Below are 17,303 nucleotides of genomic sequence, written 5' to 3' on the forward strand. Positions count from 1 at the left end.
ACACTAATTGAAATAGGCTAATGAAACCAAAAAGGACCATTCTTTTTCCATTCATTTAAGGCCCCTTCCATACTGCCATATAATCCAAGTTATCAGGAAAGATCATCCACATTATCTACTTTGAACTGGATTGTATGAGTTTACACTATCATATAATACAGTTCAAAGCAGATAATCTTATTCTAGTGTTATTAACTGAAGGAAGGCAGTATGATTTGATCTTTTGGAAATGTAACATTCTGCAGCAGAACATGTGTTGTTTTCCAAAGCAAAGTCATGTAAGAACAGAATGAACTAACCATATTAATGCTTCTAAAAACTGTTATACCAGTACTGAATATTTAATAGCTATACAATATAGTTCATCCAAGGCTCAGTTTATTCAGCTTTCTTGAATATAAACATCTCAGATACAATAATCATATTGAATAGCTGAGGCTCCTACTTTCAGAAATTAGATGAATTCCAGATACACATGGCAGGATTTCAAATTAATACTGATAGAAATGCTTTCTGTTTTAAACGGCAGCTCCTACAACGTATGTTAGAAGGAACAATCTGATATAGCATTTGTTACAAACCATTCAGTGTGGAATGTAGGTTTGTGTGCTTAGTTATACAAGATGGAGAAAATGATATGTTTAAATTTTTATTACAGTCTTGTTTGAAGTAATTGGGCATGGAATATAATGATACAATTGCAAGCTTTCAAAACATGCACTGACAAAAATTACAAAAAATGTACACAATATTTCAAATATCCAGTGACAATGGGATTTGGCAGTGTAACTTTGAGTACATTTGAGGAAATTCATAACATTCGGAATAACTTTTGACAGCCTTTTGATATATACACATTAAATAATCCATCATTATATAATGTAGTTTATTTGTCATCCAATTTTCTTTAGTAGTTTTCCCAAAAGAACAGGCCTAAGAAGTGAATTACATAGAATTTTGCTCAAATGCTTGAATCAGATGGTCTCATAAAAATGCTAAAAAGATGCAAAAGCCTACGTTAGACAGGCTTCTCTTCAGATCATATAAAGTTAGACTATAGAACTCATTGGCAGAGCAAGCAAACTTTAAATGTAACAGGAAATATCCCGAAGGAAGCTGTTTGGCCAGGAAAGCAACCATTGTGATGGACCCAAGCACAGGGTCCTCCCACTACCCCACACTTGACTACTCTGTGCCAAAAATAAAGGGATCTCTAATTGCAGAAAGATAGACCCCAGTAAGTAGTAAAGACCATGTTTTTAACGTTGTGATGTGTTCCATTCAGCAATGTGTCTCACCAGCCTTCCGGAAGCTGTATCAATCTAGATTGTACACATATAACAAAAAGAAACAGACTGGATTTTCCTGCAAACTGCAGAGCCAGAATTGAGTTTTGGTATATTACATTAAAGTCTAAATCTTGCTTTCACTGCTATATTAGTTCTACATTATGTATCAAGATCAACACAGCTACAAAGAGAATATGCATTTTTGCCCAGGTAGATAGGCCTGACAAAGTGCCTCAGGGACTACCTTTTGTTGAAAACTACACTGTACTAGGAACATTACATTCACAAACGCATAAGATGCCTTAGAAGTACAATATAACAATCTAATCTGCCAGTATTTCTCTAGTTTACTTAACCTTGGTGTACACCAATGATCTGATTAGTAATTTAAGGCCTGAGAAAAGAGAAACTTCAGAGGGAAATACACAGAGGCATGATTTAGTTTAATATGCATCTACATTAGCTACAGGGCATAATTAAAACTACATCACTCCCTTAAATCTACATAATTATGTCCCAAAGACATTCTCATTAGTATTTTTACTTTGCAACTAAAGCAGTAGAGACCCCAGGTCTACAAGGTCAGACTTCTTTATTTTAACTGTAGCACAATAAAACTGAAAGTAAAACAGAAGATGTATAATACTGATGTTGGTCTTTATAGGAATATGAATTGCTCTGAACAATGCAATTCCTAATCACTCACTGAAAATGATCAAGCCATCAAAGTGCCACAAAAAATGAATGAAATCACTGATTAATAAACAGGACTCGTGCTGAAAATATGGAATAATTGCCTTAATTTATGCATTAATTTATGGTAACAGGTCTGCGATATTTATTCAAACCAATGTTTTTTAACAAGTAATTTGACTTTTAATTCAGTTAACAGATGGAATGTACTTATTCCAATAGTACATGACAATCTCTTGCATTAATAAGCATTATCCTGAGAGTAATTCAGCAATATCAAGTAAGGTATGTAACAGACTTTCTGTTGCAATGACCTATGCAATATGGTAGTAAGAAACTGGTACACAGAGTACCTATTGGGAAGGTGTATTCAAAGTCAATAGAGAGGAGAAATCCCCAATGTGAGCTATATCCACCACTTTCTAGGGAGAGACAGGGAAGTCATACTTGACTGCTCACAGTCCCTCCGTTTATGAATATGGTTAACAGAAATAAACATATATAAGTCCTTATCTATCTGAAGACATGCTTGACAGATCTATTATAGATTACTTTATATAGTCTTTGAAGTAGGGTATGGAGTCCTCCTTTCTAGCAAACCAGAATGTATTTTCATGGTATCTTGCCAATGCCCATTCATGGAACTGGTGAGATGAGAAATCCACACATACATATCTCAAGGGTGGGAATGCTATCTCTTAGTACAGGCATGGGAAAACACCGGCTGTTAGGAATTGTAGGAGTTGAAGTCCAAAACACTTGGCAGGCCCAAGTTTGCCCATGCCTGTCTAAGTGGGACATCACGGGCGAGGGTGCTCTTTGCCAAATGCAGCCTAAGTGATTTCAATTTGTTCATTTTATAAGGGCTGATTAAAGTATTGGGGTTCTCCATACTACCCTGAAAATTTCTAAGGAAGGCACATTAAACGAATAATCAACTGATGTAGCTAGCTGCTACTGCTCTAATGAAAAATAATAGCCCTGGATGATTGGCTAGATCATATGATAGGAAAGTGTGCGCCTTGATTCACCTGGACAAAGTCAACTAAACTGCTGACTCCAAGACAATGAGCAGAGGGAAACAACAAAAGCAGGGAATTCAGTCTTCTGAATGATTATTTTTTGTGGACATGTAAATTATTCATGTTCTACTTACATCTAAATCAAGTTAGTTTTTTTCCCTTAGTTGGATGAGATGGACTGGGGAACATGAAAAATTATTCCTTGTGATATGCAAAGACAGAGAAATAAAGAGTGAGTTTAAGCATAATGATGCAAAGTCCTGATTAAAGAAATAGATGTGACAACAAATGGTTAAGGTAGAGGGCCTCAGACAACCTTCGGGCCACTGCCTCCAGCAAAAGGGAACCTTCAAGGATAATAAACATAATAAACATGGGGGAAACTGTCTTAAGTTGTTGGAAGGGAGACCTTATGCTATCTTCAATATGAGGCTCTGGGCAGGGACAGAAAAAAATAACCTCTTAAAAGCACTGTGTAGTTGACAAATAAAATAACTGTCTAGTTTCAATGGTATGAAAGGGAATGCTATTTTTTTCTTAAGGATATCAACAAAAACATAGAGAAAGTATGGCCTGCCTTAAAAGAGAAATACTGGAAATTATACCAGTACTGTATTGTCTTTGCTGGTCCAAAGAGCTGTAGCCAGGTTGCTAACTGGGGCTGCCTACAGGGTGCGGACCCCCCCCCCCCCCCGTTGCAGCAGCACCACTGGCTGCTAGTCTATCTCCGGGCACAATTCAAAGTGCTGGTTATGACCTTTAAAGCCCAGGCGTATGGTTTCCTGAATGGCAGGGGATTGGACTAGATGGCCCATGTGATGTGTTCCAACTCTATTGTTCTATGATTCTAGGTCCAGGCTATTTGGCCGATCACATCCCCTTGTACAAACCTGCCTGTGCCTGAGATTTTCAGGAGAGGCCCTTCTCTCAAACCCACCTCCATCTCAAGCTTGGTTGATGGGAATGAGAGTGGGCCTTCTCAGTGGCTGGCCCTCAACTGGAATTCCATGCCCAGGAAAGTCAAAATGGGCCCCTCCCTGCTGAGACTAAAACCTTTTTATTTATTCAAACAGACATTTAAAGATGAAGGTGTTTAAGATCTACTCAGGGGATGATATGGTTAAGCTTGAATGTGTGTGTTGTAGCTCAGCTATCATGGCCTGTATTCCATCAAGAGATGGAGTTGGAAACAGATGCTGCTGCGTATTTTGCAGACATTTCTGCCCCGGACAGGGGCCCCTTGGCCTTGCAGCTGCCTGATATGGTTATTCAAGAAGAACCGCTAATTGGCGAACATTCCGACGTCTCTTCATTGTTACCTACACCAGATGGTGTTGACCTGGATGAAGATGAGACTTTTAATCGAAAGGAATTTGTTACAAAAGATAGGAGCAGGAGAGAGGGAGTGAGACGAAGGTTAGCTCTCAAATTGGATAATGGCTAACTTTCCCATGAGAACTTTTGTGGGTTCTATACTCCTTAATTTTGGAGACTTGGAATTCTTTAAAAGTGCCCCTCACTGTATTTTCATTGCAGTGTCAACTTTGCCTTTCCTCAGAAGAGGTTCCAGTTTCCAGCTCTTTGCCTCTTATGCTTAGACCCCTGACCGATCTCACCACAATTCTGTTCTTATAACCTCCTACAATTTACAGATTTTCTGTGTATGACCCTGAAATGGCTTTGTTTCTTCATTTTTTGTTTCTTGAACTAGAAGTGTACTATCACACATGCTTGCCAGTCTGAAACAGAATAGAGTGGTAGAAACAGAAGCCTGATGGAAGTCTGTAGCACTTATCCTCTGGCACTTGCTAAATATCTGCCATGTAGCCTCCATATACTGTAGTGGAGGACCACCTTCTATAAGATAAAATAGGGTCAACAGTCTGTTCGAATATCCTAAATCTACCAGAGGGTATTGCATAGCCTCCACATTAGAGCCAGTCTGAAATACTGGTGCCTTGTACAAAAGATCCTGAATTGGTGCTAGGAACCATAGGTTGGATAAAGCAATTTGTATGATCTTCAAAACTACCCTATTCAATGAAGAGCTGCTACCACTGCCTCAGCATTCTGAACTTCTTGAATTCCTTGACATGAAATGAAACTGGAAGAAACAATTAAAGGAAGCATCATGACACTGGGATAGAACTGCATCCTATCCTGCAGAAGCTAGAATCCCATGTAAGAGTACTGAAGTTTGTGATTTGATTGAGAAGGGAATATAGCTCCTTTTAGAAGACCAAATATGTTATTAATCCATCTGAAGACCCTTGGAGGAACACCCATTCCCCCAGGAGCAAGATACTGCTGCTCAGCATCAAGTTGATCTTGATGTTTGAAATGCCCTGAATATGCATTTATGGACATAAATATCTTCTCTACTCAAAGAGGGAAGAAGTAAGGTCATCAGCACATAAGTGTTTAAAAAAATGGCAGCTGCAAAGATAGGAAATTATCAGTGAAAAATCATGAGCACAGAGATCAGGATGGTAGTTATTACAAAGCAACAGGATATGATGGGAATCTGTTTTGGATAATCCAGCTACCTATAGAGCAAATGGCTCCTGCATGTTTAGTGATAGGGTTCTTTGAGTAAGGTGTCTCACGCTCCCATTTGTCTCTAGAATCCAAAATGTCCAGCACTTAAGGAGTTCTCCAAAACGGACACGTTAGAAGCTGCTTGTGAAAGCAGTCTTCTTCTCCACTGTCAAGCATGTTTAGAAAGTGATGGGTTCAGCTAGACCAGGCAAGAGCAAACTTTAGCCTTCCAGGTGTTTTGGACTTCAACTCTCACAATTCGTAAGAGCAGTGAAAGTTGAAGTCCAAAACACCTGCAGGGCCAAAGTTTGCCCATGCCTGAGCTAGACTCAGTGCAATCATCGATTTCACCCATTCTCCATTAAGAGCTACTTCACTTCCTGGATGTTGTTGAGTGCTGTCAAGTTATTTCTGATTTATGCAATTCTAAAGCAAAACTACTGAGGGATTTTCTTGGCAAGATTTGTTCTGACAAGATGTTGCCTTCGCATTCCTCTGAGATGTGACCTGCCTCAGGTGTGACTAAGGTAATTTGAACCCTGGTTTTGGGCCATAATTCAATTCATAAACCACTACATCATGGTGGCTGTCAATCATTTTCTAAACCATTTCCAGAAACAGGCACAATATCATCACAGACGGTGACATGAAATGCAAGACTAAATTTGAATGGGATCAAAGAAGAAATGGGTAAGTAGTATGAGAAGAGGTGGCCTATAAAAGAAAAAGTAATAGAAAGTTTAAGAGAGAGCTTGGAGAAAGGGCTGTATTCTGAGCAAAAGAAAACAAGGAGAGCCCATGGCACTTTGCCTTCATTTCTTCTGGGCCATGACATTTAAACTTATGTGGAGTTCTCCTTTTACCAAAGGCAGAGAATTCAACCACATGCACACAATCCATTCAAGTCTTCAAGACCATAGTGTCAAAAGAACAAGTCCTGTATCTGTTATCACGTGAAAACATTTAATCTGTAAGATTCTACTATATTAATGTAACCCAGTTGCTGCGTCCATCAATCAGAGACCCTGGTAGTTAAAATCAGAAGATTTTAATTCTCCATACTGTGCACTTACAAGACTGGCTCAGATTACTTGCTCATCCAATTCAAAATAGAAGAGCAGCTGTCATTACTCCATACTTGTGTTCCTTTCCCCATTCGCTTCATTTAAGAGGCACTAGAATATAACAACATGCAATTTCTACAATCAATGCCATAGTAGTTGTGTAGTTCACTTCCCTCTCTACCTTTCTAGAATGGACCTCAAGAAACCTGGAAAACAGGAAGCAAAAGATGGTCTGATTATTTCAAGTTTGCTTCCTGCATTAGCAGAAACATGAAGCAGAGAAGTGGCTATATTTGGGAGAGTGGGAAGCACTCCTTTCTCCCATGGCGAGAGCTTCCCATTTATTATCTTTCTGCCTTTTTTTTGCCCTCAAGTGGGTCAGCTCCCTTATCCTATGTCTTCAAAGTTTATGTATGACTCTTTTGTAGAGGATTTTGTCAAAAGCTTTCTAAGTATGAATGACTACCAGATCATCCCTATTTCAAAAGCGTTAGGAAATTGAAAAGAACTGGTTCTTCATAAGTTGTTTTGCAAAAGCCATCGCGATTCTTCCTATGGAAAATGTTTTCTCCTACATGCTTTTTCATCCTGTATTAAATAACTTTCTACTCATTTATGTGGGACAGATGATAAAAGATATGCAACTCCATCCACCCATACACACACTTTACCTTGGGATCATTTCTTTAAACTTCTCATAACCATTCTCCTACATGAAGAATTTTGCATTTAGGATCTTTTAAGTATCCCGAAGTGTATACCATATAATGACGCTTAAATCTGTCAATGAGTCCTAAGCTTCATCCATTCTCTGGACGCCTTCCTGAAAAAATGCAGGTCAAATATATATGCCTAGTATCTTCCAATGAAGACAAAATACAAAGAAAGCTTGGCTTCACAGGATCTAAAACTCAGAAGAGAAAAGGTACTCACAAATCTTACAAAACATTTTGAACAGCTATGTTATGCAACACAGAATTACTATGATGTTAATTTGTAACAGTTTAAAAGGTTAAAACTAACTGAGGACCAACAATTACTCCTAAATTACTCACAATTGGCAGTCTGTGAATTTTCAGCCAAACTCTTACTGTAACTAAGGAAGTTAGCACAAGATTCAGTAGACGGTGCTGTTGCTCCTGAATTTATAGAATACTTAACAGATTCAAAAAGACTAGTTCATAGGCCACAATAGCCTATGGCCTGGCCTTTTTGATTCTACTAAGTATTTTTTTAACAATTGTGAAGCTTATAAAGATGAAGCCTTTCTTTTGCAATGCACCTTAACTAAATGGGCACATTGATGCCCCTTCAATGTGTGCTGCATCCATCCATCCATCCATCCACACACCAACACTTCTTTCTTTCAAGATGAATAAACCATTTTAACCAATATATAAAATTCAGCCCCTAAACTTTTATGAAAAAGGTTATAATTCAAAGAATTATTGCTGCAAAAGACATTCATAATAAGTTTTGAAATATTATTGTCTTCCATACTGCTATTTCAAGACTGCATTCTATATACTGCATTACGAAAAAGTACGGTACTAGCAGCCTGAGTTATTTAAATGTTCAGGGCTTCTGGGGGTGTGTGGTTTTTGGGTAGGGTGGCATCTTAACAATCACTTTCCTTATCAGATTTAATTAACCAATGTTTTTTCTCATGTCTTGAAGAAGAGTACTTAATAATAGCTTTATACAGGCTACAGGAAACAATTATACTCATTTCTATTGTTTTCAAAGGTTAGGTATTTTTAGAAACACATTTACAATTGCATTTGAAAAAGCATTAATCCAAAGAGCCCTCTCTTTATTACTGAATTAGAGAAAGAGTGATCATAGAAAGAATAATAAAAGCCTTCTGGGTGGGGGAATGTTCACATTGTCTGCATAGTCCTCCCTGGAAACTGCAGGATTAAGAGAAATATACAAGCAGAATTTCTAGGCTTATCAAATTATCCAAATTAGTTCCAATTCACAATCAATAGTATGTCTAGAATAGGGTCAAATGTTTAGTTGAAGTGTGCCTTCAAGGTGTTTCTTACTTATGGTAACCTAAGGCGAATCCAACATGAGGTTTTCTAGGAAGGCCACATGACAGGCCATTTACTCCAGTTACTACAACTCCACAATGTACTGAAATCATATTATATGGTGATGTTTGTAAAAGAAAGGACAAAAAAGCATGTTGATAGATTCAAAGGGAAAAAACACATTTCAAATTTCTGTTATATAAATCAGTGCAGTGCAGAGCATGTGTCACATCTCTGGATCAAAGAACTAGCGATATCTAGTGTGAAATAAATATCTAAAGGCCATAAAAAATAGTGGTACAAGTTATTTTGGTTTAGAATAAAGAAAGGTTCTCAACAAAAGAACATTCTATGAAAAGCTAAAATAAAGTTTTATGAAAACTGGATTCTAATGTTATACTCATCAAACTGTTTTCACAGCACATCACTTATTAATCTTAAATCTTTTAGCTGCTGAAAAAATGATGCACACAAAATCAGAGAGGCCAAAAGCCTCTTGTACACAAAAATGGAACATAAAAGTTTGGCAAATACTTTGAAAGCTAAATTGTATGGCTAACAAAATGAAGAAAAAGATCTGTGATAAATGTGTGTGTGAAGGAAGGGGAAATCTCATTGCATAAAAAGAAGCGCAGTCACATGATGTTGGGACACCATCTATTTTAGAATGTGGTCCCTACAGTGATTTTTCACAAATACACACAAATACTGATATCAGCTTTTATAAATGCATTTCAATATTGTAAGTACGTTGGGTTTTCCCTCTCTTTGGAGGAGTTGCATACGATAGAAATGAATTAAATTATATAAAATACAAGGAGAGAAGGGGTTTGTGTCCTGATTCCCAATTTTGGCGTTCAAAGACAAGATGTACAAAAGGTTGTGATGGTGATGATGGGGACCTCTTATGAGGGACGGATGTGAAAACAGCTGCTTTGGAGTAGATGCTGATGCTTTAATCTACACCAGTTGTCCATAATGTATATAAATAACACTTGTGAACTATGTAAGCATTCAAAATACAACTACTGACAACTGAAGAGGGCTCCCAACCAAGAGCTTACCTTATCTGCATCTAATTTGCCTTTGATGAATTCCGCTTTCCAGAACTGCAAAGCTTGTTCCAATGTTAAGCCAATACCCTTTAGAAACAGCCCATACTGCATGCGGCCTCCATGACGGAGATGGTGGTTTTCACGCAAAGCTTTGTGCAGCTGGCGCATGCAAGGGGGAAAGGATTTCACTGAAAGCTGCAACAAGAAATTTCATATTAAGGCCTATTACTCAATAACCTTACAGGTTGTACTGTGCTCATTGCTTAAATTTATTTAGAAAGGTGAACAGCATAAGATGATAATTTATGCAGAAGCTATAAACAAATGTATTATACAACCTCAATATGATTGTAAGCTTTTTAGTCAAGTATCTCTTTCTGTACAAGACTCAAGATCAAATAGAATAGAGAGTATGTTTATTTAAAAAAAGTTCCATTCATAAATTCTAGCTCAAAGTGTCCACCAGTATGGTTAATTAGTTATACGTTTATGACATAGGTTTTGATTCTATTAAAATTGCAGGTTTCCGCAAATAAAGTGAATTTTAAGTTGGTGGTTGTTGCAATATGCCTTCTAGTTGTTTTTTACGTATGGTGAAATTATCACCGGGTTTTCTTGACAAGCTTTGTTCAAAGGAAATTTGCCATAGCTTTGCTCTGAGGCAGAGAAAGTGCAACCTGCTCAGTCACGCAGTGAGATTTTAGCTAAGGTATGAATCCTGGTCTCCAGAGTCCTAGACCAACTCTAATCACTACAGCAGTGGTTCTCAACCTGTGGGCCCCCAGGTGTTTTGGCCTACAACTCCCAGAAATCTCAGCCAGTTTACCAGCTGTCAGGATTTCTGGGAGTTAAAGGCCAAAACATCTGGGGACCCATAGGTTGAGAACCACTGCACTACAGCATGTTGGCTTAGGTTAAGTTGTGGGTATTAACATCAATTCTCTAAATCTCTCTTTAAAATAAAAAAAGAAGAGGGTTGTTGTATGTTTTCCGGGCTATATGGCCATGTTCTAGAACATGGCCATACAGCCCGGAAAACATACAACAACCCTGTGATCCCGGCCATGAAAGCCTTCAACAACACATTAAAAAAAAGAAGATTTTATTGAAACATTGCATGTCAGGTCCGGTACAATGAGGTATATTAGATTGATGTTTCATTATTATTATTATTATTATTATTATTATTATTATTATTATTATTATTATTATTATTATCCAAATAAGAAATCTCCAGCTTCCATGACAACAATTATAGGAGTATCTGTATGTGCCTTTAAGTTGTCTATTTACTTATGGAGCTCTGGCTAAGTTACAGTTTGCTTCAAACTCTTGTTTGTAGCAATCTGTTTGCTGTTGTAGACAGTGAAGGGATAGTGTATGTTCACCTACAAAATAAGGATTACAAATAAGATATTGTCACATAGCATATCTTAAAATATTGCCCAACAATGATATGGCAACTGGGCTAGATTTGCTTTGAACACTCTTAAATGGCATATCAAATGTGTATTAATATTTCTATTCACCACTTTGTTGTTATATTTCTATTTTACTATCCCTCCAAACAAGCACATTTCTACACCATGTTTTAAAAACAATGTGAATTTTATATAGTTTGCTACTGCTGTGACATTACAAGTATATTTAACTGGATTAAAAAGCTGATAACACTTGTAGACCCAATCCATTATTGTTTTCCATTTGTACATAAATGTCATTAACTGAATGCAGGACTAAAGGAATGTATAATATGATACAAAAGTGTGAAACACTCACGGCATCAATCTGTTCCAGTGAAATTTTCCCAATATTTTTTTCGATACTGTAATCTGGACCAACATATGCATGGCTGTAGTGATGAGAAGGAATTTAAAAAGGAAGTTATTTGTGGCAAATGTAATTTTCAGAATTTTAAAAGGAAACCTTGCTGTTACTATGGGAACATAGTAACAGCAACATCTGGTTTTTTTGTTTCAATGAATCTTAGAAGCAATAATTCAATGTAAGAATTCAACAATTTAATTAAAACACGTGGAAGTTGGATTTTTTTGTTATTCTTTCAGTTTTTTTAGAATGGATGGGCATGGAAGGGGGGAAAAACCCTTTGACTAAGACATTTCTAACTTTTTACCATACATATATTCTGGGCCATTTATTTGAAATGCATTTCTTTTTTGAAATATGTTCAAAATCACATCCTAAGCTGAATATTATATTTTAAGTATGAGCAAATTTTCAGACATCTAACAAGGCATATCAAAGCAGTTGTTCAAAGAAACCATTTGTAGTATCTCAGGTATAGATCTCATAGATTTTTTTTTATTAAAGGAACCACTAGAAAAAGTGTGTCTTCTTTAATTTATCAGAGAATGGTGACAACTTTTCTGAAATATTATAGAGCACTATGAGCAGACAACCCAAGGGAATACATAATAAAATCATGATTGTGGCTTTAAAAGAGTTCTGAGCAAAGGAGAATATTCCACAGGAATTTCAAGTAGTGAGGACATTTTTCAAGGACAAATATATGGTAAAGATTACTTGAGGGGAAAACTTGAAGTTTTGACTGAAAAGGTAGCTTTATGACAACAGCATTACTCATTCATCAGATGCAACAAGCTCATTATAGGGAAGCGCTTCCATAAATGTTACTACAGGTTGAGTATCTCTTATCTGAAAAGCTTCGGACCACAAGTGTTTCGGATTTTGGAGGATTTCGGAATACTTGTCTATGCATATGCATATATAACAAGATTTCCTGGAGATGGTTCCCAGGTCTAAACATAAATTTCATTTATGTTTTATATATACCTTATGCACATACACAATATTTTAAAATACTTTTGCTTGTGCATGGAGCAAACTATCAGAAAGCAAAGCTGTCACAATTTCAGCCCCCAATTTTGAATTTTGGAATTCCAGATAAGGACCAAAACACAGTTCGCAAAATTGTCTTCCAACTCCTTAAATCTATAAATGGAGAGGAGGAGAGAGGTGAGAAGAGAAGATTGCAGTCCGCGGCTTGCTGATGCAGCAATGTGCAGCACTTCATGGTGTGAGAAACCTTCATGGCACTGAAAAAAGTACTGGGGCAGAGAAACATTTTCTGCATTCAACTTCTGGAATCAGAGGAAGAGCTCTAAAGATGGCGGGTAGAAAGTTGGGCTCTGCAGATAATTCCAGAACCAAAATAGTTGATACAATTCTGCCTTGACTGAGGCCAGATAAAAAAATGGAGCTACTTAGAACCCAGACAGTAGTCACCCCAGCTTTAAAAACAAAATACCTTACCTTTGTGGCCTGAAAGCAATCCCAATAGTGGCACTGATAACACTATCGGGGGGAAGTAACAGGGAAACTCCTAATATTTTGGTCTGGGAAGTTAGAGAAATGTTGGCTGGAAGAAGACATCAACATATACACCCACCTCCATATACATAGCCTGCTCTTCCTTGCTGGGCTGCCCAGTGCAGAGAAATATATATATGTCATGGGAAACTGTATACTGATGTTACCTGAGGTGACTGAGCAGAGGCTGGAGTCTCTCATCAGTTTGTATAATGGGAAGCGAGCGTGCTGTAATCTGAGGAGGGGAATGGGACAAAATGTGAGTTGTTATAGATCAAATATATAGATATACTAGCTGTGCCCGGCCACGCGTTGCTGTGGCAAAGTGGTGGTGGTATTGGTTAAAAATTGATGTGTAATTTTTATTTGACGGTATTTGTATTTTTAATTATTGTAAGTTATCTTTTTATTTATCATATTTTATTATTTTCTTGTATTATTTTTAGTTATTTTCTGTTATTATAGTATTTTATTGTATTAATTTTTTAGTGTTTTTAATTATTTTTAGTGTTTATTATTATTTTTTTATTGGGTTGCTAGGAGATCAAGTTGGAGGAGTTTAGCCTTCTAACTGGCAGCAATTGGATAAAAACAATTATTCCTCTCTCTCTCTAATTAGGACTTTATTTTTCTTTTCTTTTTGTTGTATCAATCTAGAGGCGTGGATGATGGGTTGTGTTGTCAAATTTCGAGGTTGGGGGGCCTGTAGATTTGTTGTTTTGTGGGTCGCCGTGATGCCATCACTCTTTTATATATATATAGATAGATTGTATTAATTTTTAGTGTTTTTTATTATTTTTATTGGGTTGCTAGGAGACCAAGATGGAGGAGCTTAGCCTTCTAACTGGCAGCAATTGGATAAAAACAATTATTCCTCTCTCTCAAATTAGGACTTTATTTTTTCTTTTTTTTTTGTTGGATCAACCTAGAGGCGTGGATGATGGGTTGTGTTGTCAAATTTCGAGGTTGGGGGGCTTGTAGTTTTGTTGTTTTGTGGGTCGCCGTGATGCCATCACTCTTTTATATATATAGATTTTAAAAGGCATTAAAAACCAAACATTTACTGAGGACAACTCAGCAAGTCTTGCCTGACAGGCTGATTTTTTCTTTTTATGAAGTACAGGTGAAACATTTTCTACAGAGTCCACTTTAAACATTGCACATTGTTGTTAACAGATTTGTATAACTGGTAGCACTTTTACGGTTGTCAAATTTTTCATGACCCCAAACTGACCTAAGGGGATCCCATTTGGGTCAGGACCCACATTGTAAGAAGCAGTGGTATAGACCAATACAGTATTTCAGATTTTTTAAATTTCATAATATGAATGATGCAGTTGCTAATAACCCAAGTAATGTTATATTGACTAGCACAGGCAGCTTTGATGACTGCAGGGCTTCACTGCCTTTACCTTGAATCTCACCTGTTGAATCCTATTTCAAGAAATCGATGGCTCATCTCTTCTGTCATCAATATCTATGCAATCTCCATGTGTTTATCATTCATTGGCTCTTCTTCATTACATGCATCTTTACATCAGCATGACACACAAACCTCTTAACTTTTCATTAAAATCTATTCTTAAACCATTCCAAAGATTAACCTATTCATGCATTATATTCCAAGTACCTGAGCTCTACTTATGGCAAAAAGTGCTAACTCTTTCCTGTGCTAAACATGTTCTGGTTGAAGTACTGTGGGAATTCATTTTTTGTCTGTCATGCTGTTTGTTTTGCCTTCTCAGCCAAGTCAAGAAAAAACAGGAAAATCAGGCAACAGAAAAATGATTCTCTATTGCTTTCTCATTTTACATTGTTCAAATTCATTTCATTTGTATACAAATATTCTGTGATATAACTGTTTTAATCAATAAAATAAATTGTTCATGAAAAATCCATTATGATCTGACAATAGTAATAATAATTTGCAAGATATCAAAAGGCACCGGAAGTCTATAAGTTATTTGTTTGTGTAAAAGACAGGAGAAAAAAAGCCACTGTCACCAATATGACACAGACCCAAGAGAGGTTGTATTTAAAGTTCCATATATGGAATAAAGAAATACTTGGAAATTGTAGCATTCTCAAATTTAGCTTCTCCAAGAGATTTTAAAAAAACCATATAAGAACTACAGAAAGCCCAGGCAAGGAGCTGCACTTGACATTATGGACTTCTGAAAACAGGCCCGCACTAGATCTAAATAAATAAATATTGAATTAAAAAAATCCCTATATGTTTATTAATCTATATCCAACTCAGGCCTGGTTTAAGAAGTCCATTATGTTTTGGAGAGTCCTGAGCCAATCTAGAGGTAATTAGGACTGTTCCAAACTTTTGTCTACTCTGTTTAAACAGGTTAATGGTTAACTCTATATACCTTACAAATTCCATATACTGTACACTAAAACTTCATTTTTAGTTCATGTATTAAATCTATCCCTAGGTATTATATCTCTTGACAAGGTCTATAGCTGATATGAAATCCCACACAAAAGTCAAAACAGCAGCTGAAGTAAAGACATAAAGACATTTGGTCCAGACTATGCGATTTAGACAACCAACTCCAAAATCTATGCTTTCCAAGCCTCTATAGTCCTATCAACATCTATATTTCAGCTGGATCCAAGAATCTGCACACCAAAAATTACATTCTCTACCTATATTGGATCAACCAATATAATAATAATTGTTGTTGCTGTTGTACTTCTTACCCGCTTCACCTTGTGGTTTGAGGTGGGTTACAACATTGCTAAAAACACATTCCATAAAATACACGTATTAAACCATATTCCAACAAAGTACATATTTAAATATGCATGTTTAAAATCCGTGATCAAAACTGGCTGAGCAGGCCTGCCGGAAGAGATAGGTCTTCAAATGTGTTTTAAATTCCGACAACTTATTCAGCTGTCTGAGCTCTTCCAGCAGATCATTCCACGGTTGTAGGGTGGCCGATGAAAAGGTCTCTGGGCAGTGGTTGCCAGTCGCGTTCTGGCTGGTTGGAGTAGCCCTCCAGAAGACCTAGGTATTCGGGCAGATTGTACGGAAGAATGTGATCCTGTAGGTAACCTAGACCCAAACCACGGAGGGCTTGAAAGATCAAAACTAACACTTTGTATTTTGGCCAGAAACTAACTGGCAGCCAGTGGTGTGACTTTAGTATGAGTATAATATGTTCAAAGAATTATAGGATACCCCTCTCACCCACCCACCAAAAAACCCCTGAAAAATAAAAACTGCCTATGTAGTTCCTTGCAACATAGTCATCTACATAAGCTAAAATGTTCTTTCTTATAATTAAATCCAATGCCACTGCATTTTTTAAAAAATACATTATTTTTAAACATTTCATGCTTAGAATTCAATCTGCTATCCTTACTGAAAAATTAATATAAAATACAAATACTTAGAAAATGAATTTGCACACTGCAACAAATCTATTAAAAATCTCTACCAGTCACAACTCAAGACCAGAGAAAATGGTTTGATTGATTGATTTTCAGTGCAAGCATTTCATGCTTTTTGGTGCAGGCTGATACTGTTTGATTAATAACCAGACAAGCAAAGGACAGGCCTGAGCAGCAGTCACTGTCTTTTTCAACTGACAGTTTCATATTTGATTATGCATTTTGTTCCAAAGAGGGGCGAGCACAGCATGTTGGAGTAATGTCCCTACATTTCACCTTGCTCACTGCAAGATAATATGCATGCTCTACCAGGTCAGGTCAGTTTCGTGGGTCACATGAAGGTTCATCACATAATTACCAAATCTTGCCATGCAGTTGCATTTTGTTAGTCTATGTAATGAATTACAATTATTTGACATGCTAGTTTAACCATTTACCACATATATCTACAGTCTAAAGAAACTCGGGCATGATTCCATTCAACATAAGAAACACCCCATTCTTTCACAGCATTCCCCACTGTACCAAAACCTGTGCCAGTAGGACATAATATATCAAATACATATACAGTAGAGTCTCACTAATCCAAGCCTCGCTTATCCAAGCCTCTGGATAATCCAAGCCATTTTTGTAGTCAATGTTTCCAATATATCGTGATATTTTGGTGCTAAATTCGTAAATACAGTAATTATAACATAACATTACTGCATATTGAACTACTTTTTCTGTCAAATTTGTTGTATAACATGAAGTTTTGGTGCTTAATTTGTAAAATCATAACCTAATTTGATGTTTAATAGGCTTTTCCTTGATCAGTCCTTATAATCCAAGATATTCGCTTATCCAA

At 36.8% G+C, this 17,303-nt stretch overlaps 1 protein-coding gene across 2 annotated transcripts in view; it reads right to left on the reverse strand.

Annotated features, from left to right (window-relative positions):
- prim2 (DNA primase subunit 2) overlaps positions 1–17,303 on the reverse strand; it is a 97,254-nt gene that overhangs the window by 14,456 nt on the left and 65,495 nt on the right. For both annotated transcript variants that reach the window (XM_062982236.1, XM_016997035.2), the window contains exons 8-10: positions 13,216–13,283; positions 11,477–11,549; positions 9,707–9,892 (exon numbers count right to left, since the gene is read on the reverse strand). In XM_062982236.1, coding sequence (XP_062838306.1) covers positions 9,707–9,892; positions 11,477–11,549; positions 13,216–13,283 — 327 coding nt within the window. The remainder of the gene's footprint in view (positions 1–9,706; positions 9,893–11,476; positions 11,550–13,215; positions 13,284–17,303) is intronic.

This window comes from Anolis carolinensis, chromosome 1 (assembly GCF_035594765.1).
Source record: "Anolis carolinensis isolate JA03-04 chromosome 1, rAnoCar3.1.pri, whole genome shotgun sequence".
Taxonomy (NCBI): Eukaryota; Metazoa; Chordata; class Lepidosauria; order Squamata; family Dactyloidae; genus Anolis; species Anolis carolinensis.